The sequence below is a fragment of the Sylvia atricapilla genome, chromosome 10 (genome assembly GCF_009819655.1).
Source record: "Sylvia atricapilla isolate bSylAtr1 chromosome 10, bSylAtr1.pri, whole genome shotgun sequence".
NCBI lineage: Eukaryota > Metazoa > Chordata > Aves > Passeriformes > Sylviidae > Sylvia > Sylvia atricapilla.
In genome coordinates this window covers 14,942,294-14,966,729 of record NC_089149.1, presented here as the reverse complement: position 1 = coordinate 14,966,729, position 24,436 = coordinate 14,942,294, and the positions used below count along the sequence as shown (strand labels likewise).

At 44.1% G+C, this 24,436-nt stretch overlaps 1 protein-coding gene across 1 annotated transcript; it reads left to right on the top strand.

The window, feature by feature from the left end:
- The first annotated feature begins 2,443 nt into the window (after window positions 1–2,443).
- Window positions 2,444–23,888, top strand: KLHL24 (kelch like family member 24). Its single transcript, XM_066326035.1, has 7 exons — window positions 2,444–2,593; window positions 7,744–8,731; window positions 13,671–13,855; window positions 14,741–14,859; window positions 15,890–16,078; window positions 16,507–16,695; window positions 17,873–23,888. The coding sequence occupies exons 2-7, from the start codon at window positions 7,812–7,814 to the stop codon at window positions 18,071–18,073; spliced, it is 1,803 nt and encodes a 600-aa protein (XP_066182132.1). The 5' UTR covers window positions 2,444–2,593; window positions 7,744–7,811; the 3' UTR covers window positions 18,074–23,888.
- The last annotated feature ends 548 nt before the right edge of the window (window positions 23,889–24,436 follow it).

The following is a 24,436-nucleotide window of genomic DNA, read 5'->3' as shown; positions in this document are numbered from 1 at the left end:
AATCTCCAAAATCACCCAACTGTTTGGAAAACATTGGCCTAAATGCTTTACAAGTACTTTACATTGTTAAAAAAGTATTAACAAAGCTTTATAGAAATGAGTAACCTTTAATAATTGGTTTCAGCCTCTCAGGCAGTGTGCAACTGCTTATTTTGAGAGAAATGCTTGGCGCAGCTTGAGAAAGAACAGCCAATGCCCCTGCTAGCAGAGGAATGAAGAGCAATAGGATGTAGTGGCAACTCAAGTATCTTTAATTTAAGACATCCTCAGTGACGTTGGCTTTCAGAACTGGAAGTGCCTGGATGTGGCCACATGCATACATGAGTACATTATGAAATGATTGATTGCTCAATGAGTATTTTTAATTAGTATTTTCTTTTTAATGCTCCATCTACCCTCTTCACTCAAGATATTTTTTGCCACGTGCAGTTTTTATTGGAGTAAACATAGTCCCTTCAGATAGCTCCTTCAAGCCAGTGCAGAGGTATCTTGATCCTGTTTTGATTTTTTCCTTCCTCTGACTCATTCCTTTAATCCTGGTTATGTTTTCTCAAGTGAACTCTGCGTACTCATATTGACCCCAAGGGTTACAGACTCAAAGAACCGAAGCAGACAGGAGGATATAAAGGATAAGAAATCTATTTTAAGCAAAACATTTTTCTTAGGTCATATACTTTTAGATTTAATGTCTTTGTAACAAGTAAGACTTCAGGTTATTAATATTTCCTGTGTTCAATGGGTGAAATACGTTATTGCAACAGACCTGTGTTATATGAGGTGGAGTTGTTGCTGATTTTCTCTTTGCTGTTTATGTTGTTTGGGGTCCTCCTTGCTTTTCCAGGCAGAGGATGAGAAATGGACTGAACGTTCTGACTTCTGATGCAGTCAAGCAGCAATTCTGAGTTTTAGCTCTGCAGGAAAACGATTGAAGGTTTCAATTGTTTAAGATCCATGTGATAACAATTTATGTACCAAAAGCAATTGACATTTTCAGTCTATTTTGGGAACACAGCCTTTTAGTTTTTAATTAATAATTGTAACTGTTTTGCAAAGCTGCAGTTTACCTGACCCCAGGAGAAATCAGAGCTTGTTTAGCCTATGAAAATCTGAGCCTAGTTTGCTCTGGAGGGGGTCAGCCCTGGAGTCCTGAGCACACTTTGCTGCTCTTCAAGTTTCAGCGGCAGAGCACAGTCGGCTCCTGCCAAGAGCACACGGCTGGCTGCGCTTCCTGGGAATATCCTGGGCTCAGAAGGCTGGGGAGGGTCACCAAAAGGTAAAGATATATTATGCCTAGGATTGATATCCAACATTTAGGAGAGCAAAGTAGGGGGAGCTAATAGAAGAACTTGTATTTCTTCCTTTCCCTTGGCAGCAAGGGGCAGAGGGGGAGGTCATCCTTCTAGGAAGGAGAACGCAGCCAGTTACCTGCCCACATCAGCTCCACGGCATTGCATAAGGCCTCTTTTAGTACCAGGTAATGATCTTAATTTAAGCATGAATGTCCCTGCCCTCGCCTCGCTACTCTGTATTATGGGCTTGCAAGCTTGCTTATGCTAAAGGGCAGAACAAAAATAAATTTCCATACTGCCAGGCATGTTCCATCAGCCTGTGTTGGAGCATGGGCCACTGTCCAAATACTTTGGATATGAAGTGAATTTGGGCCCCAGGACAGGCTCAGACCTGCTCATGAAATTGCAGGGCGATGACACCAGGGTCCCGATTTTATATTTGCAGTTGAGTGGCTGCCACCGCTGGGACCCCCGGCTGTGACAGCACAGCTCTCTCTTAAGTGTCCCGGCTTAAAGATGACCTTGGCTTTTCGTGGTCAGAAGGGACAGGGGCACTCTGTTTTGTGTTACCGTTGAAGAGGAACTGGAAATTCTGAAACAATTGGGTGGAGCTGTAGCTCAGGTAGACAAAGATTCTATCTTGGTGAATTTTTTTCATGTAATAGGTTTTGTTTCGGTCGTGTAGGCTGAACACCCACCCCAAGACGGGGTGTTGTTTTCAGTCTGGGAGCCGGCTCTTGCTGGAAGGATTCGGTAGGGCTCCCCAGAGCCGGCACACGGGACCGTCCCGCTGGAAGCGGCCATCCCGATGGATGCACCTGAACCTTGTGCCCGCTGCCGGGGCGGGGGGTGGTGGGTCAGGTGTACTTGCGGGGTACGCGGGGTGTGCTCCCGGCCCCGGCAAAGGGACGGCGACGGCAAGAGCTGGCAGCGAGGAAAGCGCTGCGGTCCATCGCTGCTGCCGCCGAGGCTCTCCCGTCTCGGTTGCCCCCGGCTCCTCCCGGGGCGCTGAGGGCCGGGGCAGCGGGGCCGGCTCCGGGCGGGGCGGCGGAACTACAGCTCCCAGGGCCGCGCGGAGCCGGTGACATCATGTGCGGTGGCTCGGAGGTCACATGCCCCGCCAGCCCCTTTGTTTTGAGCGGCGCTGGCAGCGCGACCGGCGGCGGAGAGGCCTGAGCGCGCTGCACCGCTCCGGATCGCTCCGCTCCGCGCCCACCGACCCGGCCCGACCCGACCGACCCCGGCCCCGAGCCCGAGCCCGGCGGGTCCCGCGGGGCGCAGCGCGGCAGGGCGCGCTCCCGGCTGTGAGTGCGGGGCGGCGGGGCGCGCTCCCGGCTGGGAGGGCGAGGGCTGCGGTACCCCACGGCGGGCCGGGAACCGCCGGGAACGGCGCGGAGGCCACTGCGGGACAACCGGGGCGCGGGGTAGGCCGGCACCGTTAGTCGCCGCGGAGGGGACAGCGCGTCCGGGGCTCTGCCGGCAGCGCGCGGCGGCGGTGCCACGTTCGGGGAGGGCTGCGGGCAGCGCCGGAGCCCCGGGACCCGCGGCGGTGCGCGGTGCTGTTGCCGCTGTTGTGTCGTTGTCGTTGTTCCCCGGGCAGCCCGGCGGGCAGGGCTGAGGGGAGCGCGGCAGAGCGGGCGGGGGGCGAGCGGAGCCCCCACACCGCCCGCGGCCGTTTCGTAACGCGGGGCCGCGCGAGCCCCCGAGCCCCCCGCGGGCGCGGATTGGCCGCGCGGGCGGGCGGGGGCGGGGCCGCGGGCGCGGATTGGCCGGGGCGCGGGGGGGCCGCGGCGGCGGCCCGGGGTGAAGGTGAGCTGGAGGGCGGGACGGGAGGAGCCATTTTGTGCCGCCGCCTCCGGCCGCGCTTTCCGCCGCTCCTCCGCCGCTCCGCTCGCTGTCGGTGCCGCGCTGTTCCCTGCGGGAGCGGCTCCCGGCCGGGGCTGGGCGCGGGCGGGGCCGTTCTGCAGCTTTCCCCGCCGGCTGCCCGGTGGCTCGGGCCCGGCTCCAGCCCGGCGGGAAGTGCCCGGTGTCGGATGTGCTGGCGTCTGCCTTAACCCCGGAGCCCTGGGAGCACTGTGGCTGGGGCTCAGGCTGGGGTTTGGTTTAGCAAAATATGAATCACGTGCAACAACGACAGCCATAGCAAAGGGGAGGGACTGGGGCTTTTTCACTCTTTCCTCCCCATACATTAATAACAATACTACGCAGCGTGCTTTTCCTCCTCCTTTTTTCCTCACATAAATTGGCTTTTTTCCCTTCTGAGGGGCTTTTTCGTTTCAAGGTGTCTCTTTTCACTGCTTGTTTTTGTTTTGTTTTACTTAATCGTGACTGCCTTGTCCACGTCAGTTCCTGTTTTTTGCTGGGCGACTTTTGAGGGCACTTAAGGTTGTTTTGTGTGTGTCGCTGGCTTGAGTTACTATTGAATTGTGACATTCTTTTTCAAAAATCAAGATAGTGTCTTAGATTAAAAGAAAAAAACTTACGCAGTCCAGCGAACTCTTAGCATGTCAATCAGTTCGATCACTGAATTCTTGTTTACTAGGTAATCGGAATTCTTGAAGATTTCATCTTAGCTGTTCGAATCCGTTGTAGAACAAGAATAATAAAAAAAAAAAAAAAAAAAAAAAAACCACCAAAACTTTAGAGCAACATCTTTTTGGTCTTTTTCGTATCACAAAGAAAGATGAAGGAAAACTAACGGTGGCGTTTGTGTTTCTGTCGGAGGGAAAGGTGACGGCCTTTCCGAACAGAAGGAAGGCTGCTGAGGTTCCGCGGGCGGTTTGTCCTCCCGCCTCATCTCCCATCACACAGCGCCCGGCATCGGCCCGGCCTCAGCCGCGGTTCGCAGGCCCCGGCATGGAAACACCCTTCCCGCGGCTGCTTTGGTTTCTGGGGGCGCGGGGGTTCCTCGGTAGCCGGGTGACAGCGCACGGGGCCCGTGTGGCTCGGCCCTCGCAGCCCTCCTCCCCTCACAGGCGGCCGGCACAGGGGACACGGGCGGCACGTCACCTCCCCTGGCGGCCGCAGGAGCCCGCCGCAGCCTCAGGTACTCGGAAATCACAGCCCGAGGGCGGGCTGGGAGCTCGGGCACACCTGGGGACAAGGTGTCGCCGAAGGGCCTGGCCCCGGAGCTCAGGGACACGCGGGGCGCACAGCCCCGGCTGCTGGCACAGCCCCGGGTGAGGGGAGGCGGGGAACGCGCACTGCGTGCTGCTCTAGGGGAAGGAGTTCAGTGCAAATAAAAGTGTTTTGAGTAAGAGGATTTACTCATAGAAGGTAAACGTTGTATAGATGACTCCTAGCAGCCGCTGAATTGGGCTGGTAGGGTATTCCTGACCAGCTTGTGTGGACAAGCTTACAGATAGTGTAGGTGAAGGAAATAGAGGAACCTGAACTCGTGGTGAACCCAGCTTAACTCAGAAATACGTGTGTGTGAGGTAACATCCATGTCGGAGCCGTGTCTGTGTTTGGAAAGCATTTTTAAAGCCTGTTGACTGGAAGTGTCATTTGTTTTTCTTTTCCAGTTTTTCAGATGGGTAGACTCTGAATGCTTAAGATGCATCCTTGCTGACCCTTGCTCAGACAAGCAATCCAGTAGATTTTGTATTTTTTTTTCTCTTTGATCAAATAATTCCCAGTACTTGTCGTTGGGGAAAATGTATTTTTGTTTTGCTTCGTGTAAATTTCCTGAAGAGATCTGAGTGTTAAATTCTCTGGATGGCTGGTGTTTACAGTGCAGGGTCTGTAGGCAGGTAAGGCATGTAAGTACCTCTGCATACAGGAAAGGTGCAGACAGGTCTGTCCTGCTGTTTCCCCCCTTTGCTCAGCCCCAGGCACAGGTTCCCCTCTGCCTTTCCCACTTTGGCAGCTGGAAGGTGACATTTTAAAACTGCCAGAGCAAGATTTGCAGGAAGGCAGCACGTATATGTGATAGAGCTGAACATGTGACGCTGTTAACTGATAGGCTTGTGAAATTGTTTTGCTGAAGCAAACCTGCAGAAGTAATTAACTGGACAGAAATCGAAGGAAAGTACATTTAAAAACAGTATGTTCTGTGATAAAGTGGAGTTCTTTCTCCTTCTTAGTATCTTATCTGTGAGATGACAATATTTTTCTCCTTGATTTGTTTTTATTCTGTGTATTTTTTGTTTCATTCTCCCATTTCTTTTAACTGCTAGGACATTAAAAAAAGTAATTTGCTGATCACTAATTTTGTGGTGTTCCAAGTATAAAGAAGACATTGCTTCCTTCAGTGAGCAGTTGTAACCCAGAGCCCTTGTTTCTGGTTATTAATGATTGCATAATACAGTGCTGTCTTAACTTCTCACATAATGAGAAAGATATCATCTTGAAGAATTTTTTCTTAGTTGCTGTGTTTTGCCCTTTCATGCGACGTCAGGGACTTGCTTCTCATTTCAGGTTAGCTTTCTTTGGAAAAAGGTACATTAGCTTATGTGAAACTCCTCTGATTCAAATCTGCGATTATGGAATTCAGCCTTTAGTGTTTATATTTGCATTGTTCTAGTTCCCTTTGCTGCTGCTGCTTTGTTTATGCCCACTTCCTCAGGCTGGTAGTACCTAGTTAGTGGCAGGTGAAATTCAGTGTAGGGGTAGATTTTGGCAGCAGATCTGGTGAGGTGCTGGGGACGGTGGTTGTTGTTTTTATCAGGCCTGTGTCATTCCGGGGTGAGGTGATTGTGCAATACATGGGATAGAATGTCAGCTACAGATCAGATTGTCCATTTGTGCCTCGTTAGTCTCTCTGAAGCAATCAGTTATTAGATAGGCTCATTGCAACAGTGTTTTGCAGGCATCAGAGTCACAACTGGTCCTATTTGAAATCGAATTAAAACTAAGTATTTCGTAGGGTAAATGAGCTGCAGCTCAAGAATCTACCTTGTAAATGTGTATAAAAAAATTTGTTGGGAGCGTGATAGTTTTAGGACCTCTTTTCTCAATGAGTGAAGGTACAGCCTGCATTCTTTCCTTGCTGTTTGTTCCGATGGTGCCTTTTAAAGGTGCTGTGTAAAAAGGCTGTTTAAAAAAAGCACGTTCATTGTGTTCTATATTAAGTGATGACGTGGCCAGTCTGGGACTGGGTAATTGCAGCTCTGAGGATGGGAGCTCATCAGGAAATGAAGTTGCCATGAGGAGTTGGTGTTTCCTGACTGTGCATTCAGGGAAACTGAATAAAACCTTGGGAGGCATGAAAAAAATTTCCGAAAACTTCAAAATAGTTCAGTTTGTGTCCTTGTAGACATACAAATAAATATTACAAGCATTTGGAATTGTACCAATGCCAGGCCTGAGAGGCTGCTTTCCCAGCCTCTTGCTACCTCAGTATGTCTTGGTGTACATTCATCCAGGTAATTTTTAAGCTCAGGAGAAGCAAAAAGCCTTGTTGTGGTAGGTTGGTTGCTCTCACTACCTCTAAAATGTGCTATTTGCAAAGTCAGCTGCATTTTCCTCACCTACACACTTTAATTTTGGCACATACAAACGTTTGAGTATTTGATTTTTGCAACTTCAGTGCTCTGATAATGTGTGTGTTTGCAGGCTGGGAGGAACCTTTGCACTTGCACTTGAAACTGGAAGGTGTTCAAGCAAAAACTTCTGCTAATAATTATTTGCCAGTAGTGCTTTGGAAACAGAAAATCTCCCTGTCCTCAGCAAGTTGCCCTTTGTTCATATCTCCAGTAGTTTTACACAAGAAAATGTAGTTCATCTTTCATTCTGGTTCATCTGCTAGCAGTTTACATTCATTTTTAACTGAATCATAGATTATCAGTGAACTGATTTTTAGATGTTAGGAATGAACAGGTAAAAACTTACAGTCAAGGTTACTAGTGGAGATCACAGATTGTTATTTAACACTGGTGTTATAAGACTTCATTATGATCGACTTTATAATGGAAATGGAGTGGTTGCTCAATTAAGTTTTAGAATTAAAATTAATTTAATAAAATTAAAATATCAAAAGTTAAATTAAATGTTTTAAAAAATCTAAATTAAATTTAGAATTTCAGTCTTACCCCCCCACCTCCATCTTTTATTAGTGCTGTTGTATCAGCACTTTGGAGGCTCCAGCTGAAATGAGGATCACACTGGAAAAAGGGAAGAGTTCAAGCTCTGGATCATAATCCAGGAACTCCTTGGCTTCTGTCAGCCAGGTGATTTGCTGGAGCTGAGATCTTGAGATTGTTTTCTTGCACACTAATGCAGTCCCAGTGATGCTGGGACATTCAGAAGCTGCCATCCATGACAGCTGTTTGCTGGGGATATTTTGGGTTTCACACTGCCCTGGGCAAGGTGAACACTAATTTGCCCTGTTCCACTCCAAGAAAGGTCAGCAATTTCACCAGTTGTTACAGTGAGCAAACAAGTATCTTGTCTAATTCCTGTGATGCAGCTAAGAGTGTGCCAGACTGAATACTGAGGTGTTTTAATTTTTCAGACCGTTGCACTGGGGAGAAGAACCTCGGCGAGTTTTTCTCAATGACTCTATAGCCAACTGATGTAACAATGGTACTAATCTTGGGACGCAGACTGAATAGAGAGGAGAGCGGGATACGAGAGTCCCCTGCAACCAAGCGGAAAGTTTTTGAAATGGACCCAAAATCGTTGTCAGGCCCTGAGTTTTTCGACTTCTCCTCGGGATCATCCCACGCAGAGAGCATTCTCCAGATCTTCAACGAGTTCCGCGACAGCCGGCTGTTCACGGATGTCATCATCTGCGTGGAGGGCCGCGAGTTCCCGTGCCACCGCGCCGTGCTCTCGGCCTGCAGCAGCTACTTCAGAGCCATGTTCTGCAACGACCACAGGGAGAGCAGGGAGATGCTGGTGGAGATCAACGGCATCTTCGCCGAAGCCATGGATTGCTTTCTGCAGTACGTGTACACGGGGAAGGTGAAGATCACCACGGAGAACGTGCAGTACCTCTTCGAGACGTCCAGCCTGTTCCAGATCAGCGTTCTGCGCGACGCCTGCGCCAAGTTCCTGGAGGAGCAGCTGGACCCCTGCAACTGCCTGGGCATCCAGCGCTTCGCCGACACGCACTCGCTCAAGACGCTCTTCACCAAGTGCAGGAACTTCGCGCTGCAGACCTTTGAGGACGTGTCCCAGCACGAGGAGTTCCTGGAGCTGGGCAAGGACGAGCTTATTGATTACATTTGCAGCGACGAGCTGGTGATCAGTAAGGAGGAGCTGGTGTTCGAGGCCGTGATGCGCTGGGTGTACCGTGCGGTCGAGCTGCGCCGGCCCGTGCTCCACGAGCTCCTGACGCACGTCAGGCTCCCGCTCCTGCACCCCAACTACTTTGTTCAGACTGTGGAAGTGGACCAGCTGATCCAGAATTCCCCAGAGTGCTACCAGCTGCTGCACGAAGCCAGGCGATACCACATCCTTGGGAACGAGATGATGTCTCCCAGAACTAGGCCACGCAGGTGAGAAAATTCTTTTAATCTTTTTTTTCTGCAGGAGGACATAATCTGACCTACAGATGTTTGATATATGTGTGCCTGGAGAAAAATCTCTTGCAGATTCTTTTACTTTGCTAAATTCTGGAACTGCTCCAGTTACGCTTCTGTACTTCCCCTTGCACAGAGCACTTTATTGTTCAGAAAAAGGGTAAGTGAAGTGGCATTACCTTGCAAGTGAAATGCTTAAGGTTTGCTAGGGGAGATCTTAAGGTACTTTGTATAACAGCAGTGTCTTGAGGAGAGCTCACTGTGCTGTGGCAGGTAAACCACTCCATTTCCCCAGCTTTCTTTTTGTAACAGTCATGTAAATGTACAGCACACCACAGAGGATGTGGATGGGGGTATTATGTATTCAGAGCATTTCCTTGCCACATCACAAATATTTTACCGATGGAGTAACACATGTATTTGTAATAGACGGCAGAACAACAGGTTCCTCACTGTAAAGAAACAAAATATTGTATTTTTAAAGAATCATGAAACAGTTCTTGAAGTATTTCATGCTTATTTGGTGACATTTTAATAATTCAAAATTGCTGCTGCTTAATAATGTGTTTCACAAATAGGTGACTGAGGTTGCAGGAAGAAATGAGGAAGAATCCATTAGTGGCGTTTATGAGCAATGACTATTATGTTTCCTTTTTTCCTGAAAAATATTTTCTCAGCCTCATGTCAACGATAGTAGAGATGATAATTTATAGTTAACTCCAGCTGATTTGAGCAGTTTCTTATAAAATCATACATTACATTAAGGTGATGCAATGATGGTCTAGACAAACAGATTGTGTTAGGAGTTACTCCTCTTTGTTTACTCTTACTCATAGGTGGTTACTCTATAGTGACTGTGCAGGGAACCTTTAGTTTTTTGGCAGGTGGTAAAGTCTTGCTTAAGGGAAAAAAAAACCACTCGGCAGTGTTTGCCTCACTAGCGGCTTTCCAGTCTTCAGTCCTGCGGTGAGAGAAGAAACTCATCTGAAAGTCCCTGCAGCCCTGCTCCCACCCAGGCTTTCTGAGCTGTGCACTGCCCAGGGGACTCTTTGGATCACGGGCAGTTTGGGAATTGCTGCAGTGATTGTTTCTGGGCTGGAGGAGGGAGCACGGGAATTCAGACAGTTGGAGGGGGCTGCAAGCTGCAAGGTTTGGTTTGGTGTTTGTTCTGCTTTTCTTACTCAACTGGCTGAGGAAGGCAAACACACTCAGTTCTGTCATTGTGGGGCATGTATGTGTTTGAAATTCTGAGCATCCCCAGAGTGGGGCTCCAGCTGGCAAGTGAAGTACCTTGCCTAATAGAGGTGATTTCTGAAGCCGGGGGGTTTGTTGGTTTTATTGCTGAGTTTGTTGGACTGCAGTGGGAGTTTGAGTAGGAAGGAACAAGAGAAGTAATTTACAAAGAGAAAAACTGGCTGGCATGCCAGCAGGAATTTTTTCCCCTTTTCTATATTACATTCATGGAATAGTTCTTTGTCATTTGTTTCTGTTGTCTGTTTGTTTCCGTTGCCTATGGCAAAAAGAGATGTTTTAAAATAGTTACCAGCTCCCCCTTCCCCCATCTTATCATTGCACCTTTTCTGGGCATTTTGGGGGGTTTGGGGAGGGGAGGGCATTGGAGAGCTCTTTTCCTTTTTCTTGCCTTCCTCCAATGTCTTTTTTATAGAAACTGTTTCTAAAAGGAGACAGGCTACAGGATAAACAAAATCTCCACAACCAGTGCTTTAACTGAAACTTTGGGATATAAACTGAGATCAGTTGTATGGATATGGATGCACTCATGGGTGACATGGGTTCTACTTGTTTTTCCAAAGAACGGACTACATTGCAATTCAAGTTGAGGTCGTTTTTATTTTACTTTTTACTTTTGAAGCCAGTGAAGAGTTGCCTGAAGTAAATAAAAGTTTAAAGTGTGGCATAACTGTTCTCTTTGCCATTAAGGTGTCATTGGCAAATGCAGTCTTTCTGAGAGTCTTTCAGTCGGGGACTTGCAATGACACAGTGACATCTTGAGGTTGTCCCTCCTGCTCCCTGTAAGCCTGTCCTGTGCCTCCTGGTTATGTTGCTCACCAAATCTCCAAGCTGAGACCAGGCAGTGAGCAGTAACACTTCCATACCCAAAACTGCAGGGACTCTTCCTGCTATGTGCTTTGAGTTATCCTCAGACTTTGATCAAAGCTGCTGTGAAGCTCTCTGGTAACAATACTTGAGGGTGCATTTCAACCAGAAGTTAGGATGTTGATACATTTTAACATATCCTTTTTGGTTGCCTTTGAAAAGCTTTAATGTAGTCCCTTCTTTTTCTCACTTGGAGATGGGTTTCTCTTTCACTTTACATTTTGGCTGCTACCTCATTTACTACCCAAAATGGATCTAACAGCAAGGAAGAAAAAAAGCAATGATGTACCAGAATTTCTGTAGTTTGTTTGGATTTCTGCAATTTGTTTTCTGAACTTAGCATGGTTTTGAATGTGATCTGTTTGAACTACAAGTTTTTCTGAGCAGCTCATGCTGTGCTGGTTGGTGTTTGCAGCTCCTCAAGAGGTGTGTGTGTGGAGCTCAGGAGCCCTGGAAAGCCTGCTCTTGGGAATGCATGGAATTGTATGACACTGTTGACTGTCATTCACTCCCTCTTTTCTATGTGATGCACCTGTTCTTGGTGGGATCGTGTCTCCTGGAATCTTTACAGCCTGTTTTACACCAGTGTTACTTTGCTCACACTGTTTCCTCCGAGGGCTACTAGAAGGGCTTCCTGTCCCACTGATTGAGCTCACAGCTTTTTTTAACCTTCATTTAAATATATCCTTAGTTCATTTCTGGAATTAGCTTTGCTGGGATGTTCTTTTTGTGTATTCCTACCACATTTTACTTTTTTAAAAAAGGGGTGTGCGCTCTGTCATTTGAAAGAAACAAAATAGATTTGGAACTAACCTGAACAGTTCAAGACTTGTTCAAGAGAATACAATGGAGCTAATTTTTCTTACCTGAAGAAGGAATATGGTCATATAGGTTCTCAAACATTAACAAAATTTTTGGTTCTCTTTGGATTTGAAATACTGTGCTGAATATTTTCTTAAAAAACTCCATTACAGCAGTTCATAAAGAGCTCTCTCTGAGCAAAGGTTTTTGGTTCATGTAATTTTAAACCAAAGATTGCTAATCTGTCCAGTCATCTTTTCAGCGAGTGAATGGAGGCCTGAATTCTAACCTAGAAAGTAATACACAGGCAAACCTCTTTGTACACAGCTGATGTCTTTGGGCTTGCTTCTAAGGCAAATTATGAGATGAGTGTCTTGCTTTTATGGAAGTTCTTTTCTTGGGTAATGCTTTGTTGGCACAGGAACTTCCCTTCTCTTACCCTCTGAGAGATTCTTTTCAGAGCTGTTCCTCAAAAAAGCCAAAAGCAGTAAACAATAAATACATAGAAACCAGGAAGGAGTATGACTTCAAAGCTGAGCAGCTGACAAGAGTTTCTCCTGCGGGTTCAGGTGCGTAAGTGCCCTTCCTCAGCCAAATCTCATTTATCTCATCCTGCAGGTTGTTAGCATTTAGCATTGCTTTTGCCTGTTTATAGCATTCTGGGTGGAAACATGGAATATTTCAATTTGCAGTGTGGTGACAAGGAGATAGAAGGCCTCACTGGTTTTATTCCTGATGTTTCAAGACAGGGAAAGCCTCATCAGAATTTATAGATGAATATGTGCAGAAGTTCATGTTAGGAACTATAGGGACAGATCATGCAACTTTTGCTTCAAATGCAGTCATAAGTCCTTTTTTCTTTATTTTTGGGAGAAGACTGCAGTACTCAGCAATAGCATGAATGGCTGTTCTATGAGATACCTATTCACAGTGGGATCATAGCACAAAGCACAACACAACAAAAAGGCTCATCAGAAATAAAATCCATTTTGTATTCAGTTTTGCTTAACTGACAGCAGTCCTTGAAATAACTATGTCAGTGCAAACTGCTTTAATTTTAAAATGCCCTGAAAAGAAAGGAGCTTGACAAATGCTGACAAGAAATTATAAGTCTAAGAGGAGGAATAAAGGTGGTCACAGTTTGATTTGCACATCAAAGATAGTTGGTTAATTCTCCACATTCAAATGTGCATTGATTTTTGTTAGATAAGTTTCATTACTGTTTTGAATATAGAATATGTATAATGCAGAGGCATCTGATTAGTAGAAGGATAATCAGTGTGTGGAATAGAACTTAAAGTCTATTTGGGTACATTGCAGACTGTCTAATGCCTGATTTATTCCCACTGAGTTTTAGCTTTTGGTTTTAGGTTTGAATTTTTGTTTCAGTATTCCTTAATGTTTCATCCTGTCATTGCTGTTTTCCATTTTACTGTGCAATGGCTCTAAAGTCCTCTTGGTTTTCCTTATTTTGGTGACTACATTCCTTCTCCTTTTAAGCACTTGGAATATTTAGGTGCTGTAAAGTATTATTAATTTTGTAAAGCTCAGGAGGGATAATGAAGACTGATTTCATTGTAAAACAGATTGCTCATCTCATTGTCTCTGGCCTGGTTTGAATCTGATCTGATTCTGTGTACAGTCAAAGGAAAAATATTTTTATATTTATAAGGGCTTTCTGTGTTATTTAATTATATGGTTTTTGCATAGAACATTATACAGTACAACTCCAGCACTTACATAGGACTCTTGTGGTAACCTGCTGTGTAATGAGACAGCTAAAAACATTGAAAATCTGTTTGCTAAATGACCCTTTCTTCTATTTTCTTTATTAATTGTTGTGGAAAGTAAAGCTAAATAGTATTTTTTCTGATTTTCACAGAGCTTTCAAGACAATGTTGTTTGGCCTTCATGCAATAACAATAAATATCTATCAAATGAATATTTATCTAATAAATATCTCCTACATCTTAATTTTCTGTGTTCGCTTTTTTAGATCAACCGGCTATTCTGAGGTGATAGTTGTTGTTGGAGGCTGTGAACGAGTTGGAGGGTTTAATTTGCCATACACAGAGTGCTATGATCCTGTGACAGGAGAGTGGAAGTCACTGGCTAAACTTCCAGAGTTCACAAAGTCTGAGTATGCCGTGTGTGCTCTGCGGAATGATATCCTTGTTTCAGGTGAATAATCCCAAAGAATTCAAGAGTTTTTTCTTTGCCTGCTTGGTGTCCTGGTGGTGAGGGTGTTTGTTTGGTTTGCTTTTAAGTAGCGCGGCAGATCCTTGTACTGTGAACTTCCAGAAGCTCAGCTGAAAGTCACTTGCTGCTGTGAACACCAGCCCCAGCACAATCTTACTGTAAGAACAAGAACTTGGAGTTCTTGTTTGGCAGGAATCCGCAGTTTTTTACAGCTGATTCCAGGCCATCAATTGTATTTAAAGAGACCAGCTAACGGCTGCTTTGAAATACAGCAGGAGCCTGTGTGCAGCAACAGCTGGGAAAGCTACAGACAAAAAAATCCCAAGTAGGCTTTTCTGAGCAGCTCCTTCAGTCCTTCAGCAAGGGACAATGACAGGGTGCAGCTGAGGGTTCAGACAGCAGGCTCTGTGTGTTGGTTTAACCAGAGAAACGGCCTCAGGTGTGTGTGCCTGTGTCAGTGGAACAGAGTGAAGCCAAGGAGATGCTCACAGAGCGGGCAGAGGAGGGGCTGGGAGGGGTATGCCATGGGCAGGGGATTTCAGGGGTCTCATCTGGGTACTGACACTACAGGAAATCTGAAGAGCTTGGGCAAAATCCATTAAAATGCATTCCAACCTCAGGAAGTGATCTAGTGTGATCTCAGCGTTATGGGAAAGGAAAGCATGAGGAAAACAACTTACTGCGGGATTTCATCTGTGAAATCTACAGCAAATTACCTTTTGTAGTGTAATGTATAAATACTGGTAGATCCTTATTACATCCCAGAAGGGGATATAAAGTTTTCATTGCCCACCCTAGAGGGGCATGTTCATAGTTAGTGTTACCCATTTGATAGTTACACAAATTTGTATATGTTTCCTTTTAAAGGTGGAAGAATCAATAGCCGGGATGTCTGGATTTATAACTCTCAGCTTAACATTTGGATCAGAGTTGCCTCCTTAAATAAAGGCAGATGGAGACATAAAATGGCTGTTCTTCTGGGTAAAGTAAGAGAAGTATATTTTCATTTTTTTATAGTGGGAATGTTTGCTGCATATAAGAAAACAGTGGAGAAAATACCGAAGTATTACTTTGTATTTCATATCAAATAATTTAAAAAATAGGTATTTTCAAATAAAATACTTAAGCAATTAGGCTCTTCATCAGTCAGATTCTACCCATGGACATGAAAGTCATCTTACTGCTCATTTGTTTTTTGGAGGTTTTGTTGTTTCATCATTGAAGTGGCTTATTTCCAAGAAGCAATTTTTTGGGAAGCAAAGAAGCATCTGGATTTGCCTGTGCTTCAGAAGTGCTGTCTAACCGTTCATGTAGTTATTAACAGAAACTGACACTACTCTGAATGTCAGCAGTTTTATTTACTGTTTTATATTGAAATTAAGCAAACACATGGAGTGTGCAAGTGGGAGGTTTTGCTGTATTTTGAAGGCATATATGCCTGAACATAAAACCACTAGCTGGGACTCCCTTAGTAAAAGTTAGAAAAGATGTGCATGTGGTGTCACTTGATCTTCTTAGACATGAAACGTGCAGCTAAGCAAGCAGAGGGAAGAAGGTAATCACAAATAATGAGGTGCTCTGCTTCCTAAATATGAAAGAAGAGACAAGAAAGTAGAGTTTACAAACTGAGAGGAGGAAATACTTCAGTAAGCAAGTAGGGAAAAAAAGCAAAATGCCAGAAAAGCAAAGGTAAACTCAGATGGGTGTTTGCTGCTGCTGTTGTTGTTGAATGTTATCTAAAAAAAGAGAAATACAGAGAAATGCCTTTTCTAACAAATGCTATTCAAATAAGAAGTTTCTACTGCAGTATTAATAATACTATGCTTTGGCATGTGTTTGCAGTGTCATTCCACATGTGACTGAATGGAACTCTCCAGGGAGTCTTTACCTGTTGTTTTTAGACCGTACTCTTCTCCTCCTGTGTACAAATAATCACAAATCACCTTTAAATCAATGTAGTTTGCTGTCACACCTCCTGTGCAGAGGGCCTGATGGTGGCTGTCCCCCTGTGTGCAGGTGTACGTGGTGGGAGGCTACGATGGGCAGAACCGGCTGAGCAGTGTGGAGTGCTACGACTCCTTCTCCAACCGCTGGAGCGAGGTGGCTCCGCTGAAGGAGGCCGTGAGCTCCCCGGCCGTCACCAGCTGTGTCGGCAAACTCTTTGTCATCGGGGGCGGCCCTGATGACAACACCTGTTCTGACAAGGTCAGTTTGCTCTCCTGCCTCACGTCTGTCCACAGCAAACAGCATTGCTGGTTTAAAACCGGCTCCTAACAGGAGATCTGCCTCAACTGGTTTTTGCTGGATGGAGTGTGGAGTTATTCTAATACAAAAAATAGAGAGTAGAAAATGTTAACTGAGTTATACACTGTTACTGTAGTCTTGCTTGTGGATACATTGCTTATGTCATTGGCTTCACAGGTTCTGTGAATTCTTAAATGGGAACGTTTGGAAAACGATGTCAAATGTTGGGCATATGTATAAGTTATTGATATATGGATCTGCATTTACATTGACTCTGTTTTTTGGGGGGCGGCACTGCTGCTTTGTCTCTTCTTGTGTAACCTGTGTGGGCATGCCAGGCTGTTCCTTCAGCTGGGCTTTCAGTCTGAAAGGCCTGTCTCCGTTTCCAGGTTCAGTCGTATGACCCTGATACCAATTCCTGGTTGCTCCGTGCCACCATCCCCATTGCCAAGAGATGCATCACGGCCGTGTCCCTGAATAACCTGATCTACGTTGCTGGTGGGCTCACCAAAGCCATCTACTGCTATGACCCCATTGAGGACTACTGGATGCATGTACAGAATACATTCAGTAGACAGGTAATTACCAATCAAAAACTCAGAGACAGCTGAAAGGTAATTTGTGACATTGTTATCTTAGCATTAAAGAAGTGTACATTTGCTTAGCCCTGATAGAATTGCATCTCTGATTCCATTCTTGCTTTACCTCTTCGTGTAACTCAAAACCTCACAGAAGAGGAACTTTCTGAAGCAGTAGCTCTTCAGCTGGGTGTCACTGTTAGGCAGTCCAGGCTCTGCTTGGAGAGCTGTTACTCTTGAAGAACAATATTAGTGGATGATGACTTCATTGTATAGAAATTACTTTCTGTTGCATGTTTTCATTTAGACTGAAGGAGTAATTTCCTTATAATTGATTAAAGCCTTTCAGTGTAACAGGAAATACTGAAGACTGTTTCCACAGTGTGAAAAAGCCCCACTGTATATATAGCATAGAAAGTGTCTGACTTCAGCAGTGAGAGCTCTCATTTCCACACATGGGACACTGAGCAGAATTTGAACATGTCCCCTCAGTAGTGCAGTATGTCTGCAGCAGTTACATTCCCCCATCTTTTAAAAACACCAGTCACATACTCTATTGTATTACCTTAAGAGAAATTTGTTCCTTTTTTTCCCCAGCCTTCCCTCTGTTCCTCTTTTAATCTGTGTTCTCTATTTAACTGAGTAATTTTCCATGCCTGCTTTTGAGGAAGAAATAAAATCCTGTCTCTGTTTCAAGTAAGACACAGCACTGTCTTTTCTTGTACACTCTTTTTAGTCATGTCTTTTTTCCTCTCCCCATTTACATCCCTCTTCATTATCTGTTACTCCTCTAAGGTGCTTCTCCTTGTTCTCATTCTTTGCATTAATAGTACCTTACTGTGGTCCCTCTTCTGAAAACCTTTGTTCTCTCCTCCTTTCCCTATCTCAGATCTTTCAATGGTAAGTACAGTGTTCAGTTGTATTCCATTGTTCCCTTTTTCTGAGCTGCAGTAGTAAAGGTTTAGACCTGAAATAGTTTTTTCTGTAGGCTTGTGCTGCTGCTTTCCCTAATTTTTGTGCTTTCTGCACTGGCCCCTTCAGGGGGGAACGTTATAGGCCAGGCTGTTTACAAAAGGCAGTCACAGTGCTGCCCTCCTGCACTGGGGCAGACACTGGGGCAAGAATCAAGTCTTGCTTTTTAAATAACTGTGCATTCCCTTGTGTTTTCTTGCAACAGGAGAATTGTGGCATGTCTGTGTGTAATGGAAAAATCTATATCCTTGGTGGAAGACGGGAAAACGGTGAAGCCACAGACACTATTCTTTGTTATGACCCTGCAACGGGCATTATCACAGGAGTAGCAGCCATGCCCAGGCCAGTATCGTATCATGGCTGTGTAACCATTCATAGATATAATGAAAAAGGCTTTAAACTGTAATTTTTTTTTCTTGAAAAAAAGAAGAAGAATGAATCCTGTGGTCTGCTGCAAGACAGGCTTTTTAAAGATTCCTGAAGTGGGAATTCCCTGCCTAAGTGTTGTATGAAAATTATATCCTGTGCCTTTAGAAAAAGGGTTAATTTAACTTACCAAACAAGTCTACAAACCCATGCAGTAACCAGAGTTCAGTTTTATCTGCTGTGGGCTCTGACAGGAGAGCAGGACGTTGTACAGTGGCCGGAAAGTTTGCCCTATGTGTGATTAGTAATTAACCTTGAAAGCTTTTTGGGGAAAGTGCCTTCAGCATTTGTGCCTGTGTCTTTAAAAGCAATATCTTCAAGGTGTTTCCGGTTCTGCTAATGGGAAAAATGCATAGGCAAGTAAATCCCAAAGAATCATCTAGGATAATTATCCATAATTCACAAAGCTCAATTATAATTCATATCCATCATTCCTAAAAGCAGAATACTTGGCTTAACCAAGTAGAATTTTGGTCAGATCATGCATGGGTGGGAATTAAAAAAAAACCCAAACCAAACCAAAACATCAACAAAACAAGCTACATCAGACAAAATGAGAATTTTTGAGGAATGCTTTCTTCTGAAAGAGAAACTGGTTGTTTGGTGAGCCACTACAACACACTGCAGTGCTGGTTGTGTGCCTTAACCATGTGGAACTTACTCATAGTGTTGATAAATGTCCAGCAAAGTACAAGGCCACATGACGTGGAAAACCAGTGGGTTCAGACATGCATCTGTGAGGCAAAGTTTGAAACCCAATTTTTACCTTTTTATATGTATGGGTGAAGGTTGAAAGCTACTGGGTTCACCCTTTGCTCACTGCAATGTCTAAACCATTTAAGAGAAAAAAAAAAAAAAGGATGTTGAACTCTGGATTCTCCCAGTTTTCTGAATCACTTTATAAATTACCTGATGATAGAGGTGGGGACTTGAGTTTGTGCCCTACAGCTTATAAATTGGTCTTCTGGTGTCTCATCTGCAGAGATGGCAGAGGATCCAGCAAGTATTTCTTGGCCTTTTGTCAGACAATCACTTTCTGTAGCACAGTCAAACTGCTGTACAAGCTGCTTGGCCACAGGTAAAGAAGTTCTGGAAAGGTCTCTCCTTTAACCAGAAAAATGTCTGTGGACCTGTCCATGTAGCCATATGATGTGTTTTGGATCATTTTGAAGCCTAGGAATCACCACCATTATTGGGTTGGGGTTCTTTCAGTCAAGGTATTTTTTTAAGTCCTCTTTAGATTTCTGTACCAGGACTCCTCATTTCCACTACACAGTTGTACAGTTGAGGCATAAAGTTCATGAGAACTGAAATAGCACTTGGGAATTGGAAAATGAATATGATTGTCTGTGTACCAATTTCCTATAAATTGCCAAAAACCTCAGGAACTGCCTTTCAAAGGAATTCTGAGGACAGCAGCCAGTGGGGAAGTTGGTCAGTGCCAGGGCATAAAAACCCCATAAAACCCCTGCAGAGCCAGCCCTGGCCTCAGGGTTCTGGTCTCTGTGCTTGCTCAGGAGGGTGAAAACAAGCACCATCTCTGGAACGTTGTTTGTTCCACTGGACTTTCCTCATCTGTTTTCCCAGAGTATTTCTTCATGAGATGGAAATTCTGACCCTCAGTGAAGCTATGCCAAACTGGGAGTCACCATTTTCAGTAACATGGTCATGAGTCTTAAAGAGCACTGGGAGCTGCACTTTGGGATGCATTAACTTGTAACCTCAGGAAAGGACACAAATTTGAGTTTCTGGCTGAATACCAAACACTGCTTTGGATACAGTAAGAATGCTGATAAAATACAAATCATTGCATATCAGTAATTAATCAGGAGTCAATCCCTGAGCTTGTACATTCACATTGCCCTAAAAAAGAAAATCCCTTGGTAATAAAAGACAAATGAATCAGATAAATTAATCCTTTTCTAAGTTTCATCTGTTTCTGCTCACCAATTTTTACTTTGAAATGTCAATTTCAGTACCTGTGAATAAGGTCTGTTGATTGCAATGGTAATTGCCCCTTACTGATTTCATGTACTAACAGTGTATATAGCTTGTGCCATCTTCATAAATGAAAATGTCAAAGACTGTAGGAGCACTTCATTAGAGATGCAATTTGAAAAATATTCTCCTTTCCTTTGATTTCCTCTTGTTTGTATTCAGACTCGTAATGTTGTCATGCTATACTGTTTTTTAAACAGTGCTTATTCTGTAGATGTAGAACAGTGTCATTTAATCTGTGTTTATAATACTGCACTACTCTGTAAATAACAAGATACTGCTTTCCATGGTTTTGAAGATTCATTTTATAGTTTAATTGTCTTTTCTTAACAATTTATGTACTGTTACTGTTACCTATTTTTGAAAATGACAGTGTTTAATGAAACAGTAAATGCAGAAACGTAGATGCAGAAAAGTTTTGCTTACAGTTCTTGAGAACCTGTTTCAAAGCTGAACAGTTACAGGTGTGGAGCACTGCTGAATGGCAGTTACTTATGCAATGATTTCCTTAAAACAGGCAGTGACTTTTTCTTCTTGCTTGTTTGCTCTGTGAATAATTTGCACCTATGGCCTGCTCTGTTACAACAGTTGTTCTTAGATGTACTAGAAAAGAACAATTTGACCTTGATTTAATGAAAATGTACCATTTTTCTAGAAGGATGCATTGATTTGGAAGTTGCATTCCTGAGCCACTTGTTCTCCAGTGCATTTCAGTTAGGTATAGATGGATTCAAAGATTTAACCTCTCACTCTCACGCATATCTAGATGCTTGCAGTTTATGGGCTTGAGCAGCAAGTTGGTTTTAGGTTTTTTTACTTTGTCTCAGCTAGGAGAGAAAATTATTTATGTCATCTACTATAACCAAAATATTTCCATCATAAATGGTAGTGGGTTTGGTAGCTCTAGAGCACCTGCACAAAGATGTAACTTCAGTCCAACTATACATATGAGGGCTCAAGCATCTCCAAGTCACACCTAAAAAATAAATTCTAAGAATTGTCTTCACTCTGCTTAACAGGAATGAGTTAATATTTTTCTTCTTTATTTTGATGTCCACTTCTGTTCTTAGCAGTGTGATATTAATTGGAAAGAGTTGCTTTCTTGCAGCCAGGCTTCTGGAAGATTCTGAATCATTTACTGATCAGTGCAGCAGCACATGCAGCCTGTAGCCCTTGGCTTGTGGCTGAAGCATTCCCCTTTTACAGCCATCAGCCACAGAACATTGCCTGGTAGTGGTGGAGTTGGACCTGTAGGCTCCCTCCTTGGGTGGATAGGTAGGCATAATCTGTGGAATTTCTTCCATTTTATACTATGTGTCTGGTGTGCATTTGGGGGACTGGGCACTGTGCTTTTCCCTCCAGCACCAAGGGGTCCAGATTGTACTGATACTTTTTATTCTTTTGATTGGCACCAATGCAGTTCACATCAAAGATAGCTTTGTTTGTACTCTGTTGAAGCAGATATATATCAATGCAGGTTATGTTGATATGGACCCTTATCATAATTTACTGAAGCTTTTTAAATAGTATTTTTAACATGGTAAAGTCTTGAGAGAGGCTGATGATGGAGAAAGAGGAAATGCTCACCTGGACAGAGATTCAGAGGAAGCTTTGGTCACCTGTGCTTGAGAGCAAGGACGCTACTGCCCGTTCAGTTTCTTCCTCGGAGTAGTTGAGTTCACCTCATTATCTTAGGCAGACAGTTAGTTTATGCTGTGTTTCTTTGACTTGCTGCAAGGACAGAGCAAGAAGCAGGCCCACTCACTGCCTGTGACTTGGTGTTTCCCCCTGCCCGAGGCTCGGGGGGGCTGGGCAGAGTCCAGAGAGCAGAGGTGAGAGACAAGCGCTGGAGCAGGCTCAGAGATGGCAGGAGGAGACCCAGTGTGCCTGGGGGTTGTCGTTTGCTGGGCTTGCTGAAACCAGGCTGTTCAGGGTGCTCAAAAGTTTGCAGTTCCAGATGCTGAAACTCAGGTGGTAGAAATGTTTCGTATTTGTCAATTCACTGAACTCAGCTGGAGCAATAATGATGCAGATACACTTATGGTCTGCTAGCAGCAATGCTCAGGAAAGCCAGGGGTTAATTTTTCTGAATTGCCCAAATAGGCAAGTACCTGTGGGGGTCTTCTTCACCACTGAAGATGGCAAAACCCAATTCAAGAGTTTTAAGAATCTCACAAGACTTGATCACTGTGAGGCACAGCAAATATTTTTTTTTTCATCTGAATGTAGTCTCATGTACACAAGAAATTAGAAATTAATCGATTTGTTGAGCCTGGTTAAAAAAAATCTTGAGCACCATATACTCAGAAAAGGAGCCTACAGGGTAAGATGGAATTTCTAAGCAGAAACCTACTGTCTGGTTGGGGGCCAAGCAGTGCTTTGGGTTTTGTAAAATATGTTTAGCACACAAGTTTCCTCAGTATAGAATTATTTCAGATGGCATTAATTAAAATGGATCACGATTGTGTCAGTGCTGTGAGCATTGCCACAAACCAGCAGCCTCCCACCAAGCCCAAGCCAGCTGTGACTCTATTCTCTGCTGCCTTTGTGTCACACACAAGTTCATGATAACATTACTGTCTAAGAACTGTAAGCTATATGCAGAAATATGTTTTCTACTGTAGAGATCCAGTCTATGCTGATACGTTTATGTGTGCACATCTGTATGTGAATTATTTTGTGATCATTCTCTGATAGTGCTGTTACAAGTGATGCACATAAAGGCCCTGTATACCGCTAGTTAATAGTGTGAGTAGGGCTTAGTTTGTATGATTAGCTCCAAAGAAAATAATGTGTGTTAATTTTGAGAATACCTGTGCCTTGAATTTTATCTGTATTTTTATCTATTGCGAAAGAGCTTGGATTACTCCTCTCAGTTTGTTACCCTTATTATGATTGGTCTTACTGTCCAGACTGTTAATGTCCTCCTAGGAGAAATAAATCTTGCCATTCATTAATTAGAACAGTTAAACTTCTTGTTTAGAACATGCCTAGAATGCTTTCATTATTACAGTGCTGTGGCAGATTTAATCTAGGGAAATCAGTATTTGTTTTTTTCTATTCTTTTGTTTCCAGCGCGCCTCAGTGACAAAGGACTGAGTTTAGTCTTTGACTTCCTGTCCTTAACCTGTACAATTTCTTGTACTAGTCAGTAGCCTCTGTGATATTTCTGAACTCTCCAAAGTCATCAACCTCTGGTTCAAGATACAGAATATGAAGCAATAATGTGGTGCAGCATGGCAATAAGCAAATCAAGAGACTTGAATGTAATGTACTGTTACTAATTCCATCTGTATAAATGCTGGACCCATGAGTCATTCTCCTTTTGGTGCACCTGTAGCACTTTGGAGTCGGAGTAATAGGAACTGTTTGGCCATGGAAAGAGAGTTTACCTCCTGAACTGTTACTCATATGATATTTTTGCCTGAAATCATTTTGATTTTCCTTTTTTTTCTGAGGAAAACAGCAGTTCTTGTTATTCCTTGCCAGTTCCTTTATTTACTGAAACATAAAAGCTGTAGTTCCACAGAGAGCTGATCTTGCCCTCAAGAACAGCCTGATGCAGCACAAATGACATTTGAACAGGAAAGCTCAGACCATTTACTGTGTGCCAGAGTCAATGTAATGGATCTCACATATATAACATTAAGGTCTTCAGATTGTGCTGACAGTAGAAAAGTGATCTTGTAATGTAGCACAATTGCAATAACACCTGTTATATTTAAATATACTTCTTGCATAATTCTTTGAAATTTTTTAAAGTTCTGTGTATCTAATAAACATTTGCCTTTTGAATAGCTCACTGTGGTTTATTTAGTTTATGAGAAGTTCCAGGGTGGGGCTTGGTGGTACAAGGAGGAAACTCCCTGCTGGTTTTTTTTGGGTCATGTAACTTGCTGGATTCTGCTCCTTGTGCAGTCTCTCCTTTGATCTCTTCTGCCTCCCAGTCTAGGTCCTTTCCCTGCTCGTCTTTCTGTCCTACCAAGGGGAATAAAGGCAAGCTGGAGGCTGCACAGAAGAGAAAAACTTGAAAGAAAACTGCAAAAAGTAAAAAGCAGGGGGTGGGATATTGCTTAGTCCTGGGCATTGTGATGGGAAGAGAATGTGCGCAGACCCAAAAGGCAAAACCAGCATGGGAAATTGGGAAAAGGTAACAAAACATTGAGAAGGTGACTGGCAAACCATGGGTTGGAAAGAATCCTGTAGGTTTATTCCCCCAAAATGAGAGGCTTGGCCATCTCCAGCTGGCACACACACGGGCAGAGCAGGGGGCCAGCCTGCTAGAGCACTACTGCAAAGCTGGCAGGCCAGCAGTGACTGCTGCAGTGTGGCCAGGCGTGGGGTG

Excerpts from the sequence above, each read along its gene's own strand:
- KLHL24 (XM_066326035.1), top strand. The coding sequence starts at position 7,812 with ATGGTACTAATCTTGGGACGCAGACTGAATAGAGAGGAGAGCGGGATA. Across the intron at positions 13,856-14,740 it reads GAATGATATCCTTGTTTCAG|GTGGAAGAATCAATAGCCGG; the intron begins GTGAATAATCCC and ends TTCCTTTTAAAG. Across the intron at positions 16,079-16,506 it reads ACAACACCTGTTCTGACAAG|GTTCAGTCGTATGACCCTGA; the intron begins GTCAGTTTGCTC and ends CTCCGTTTCCAG.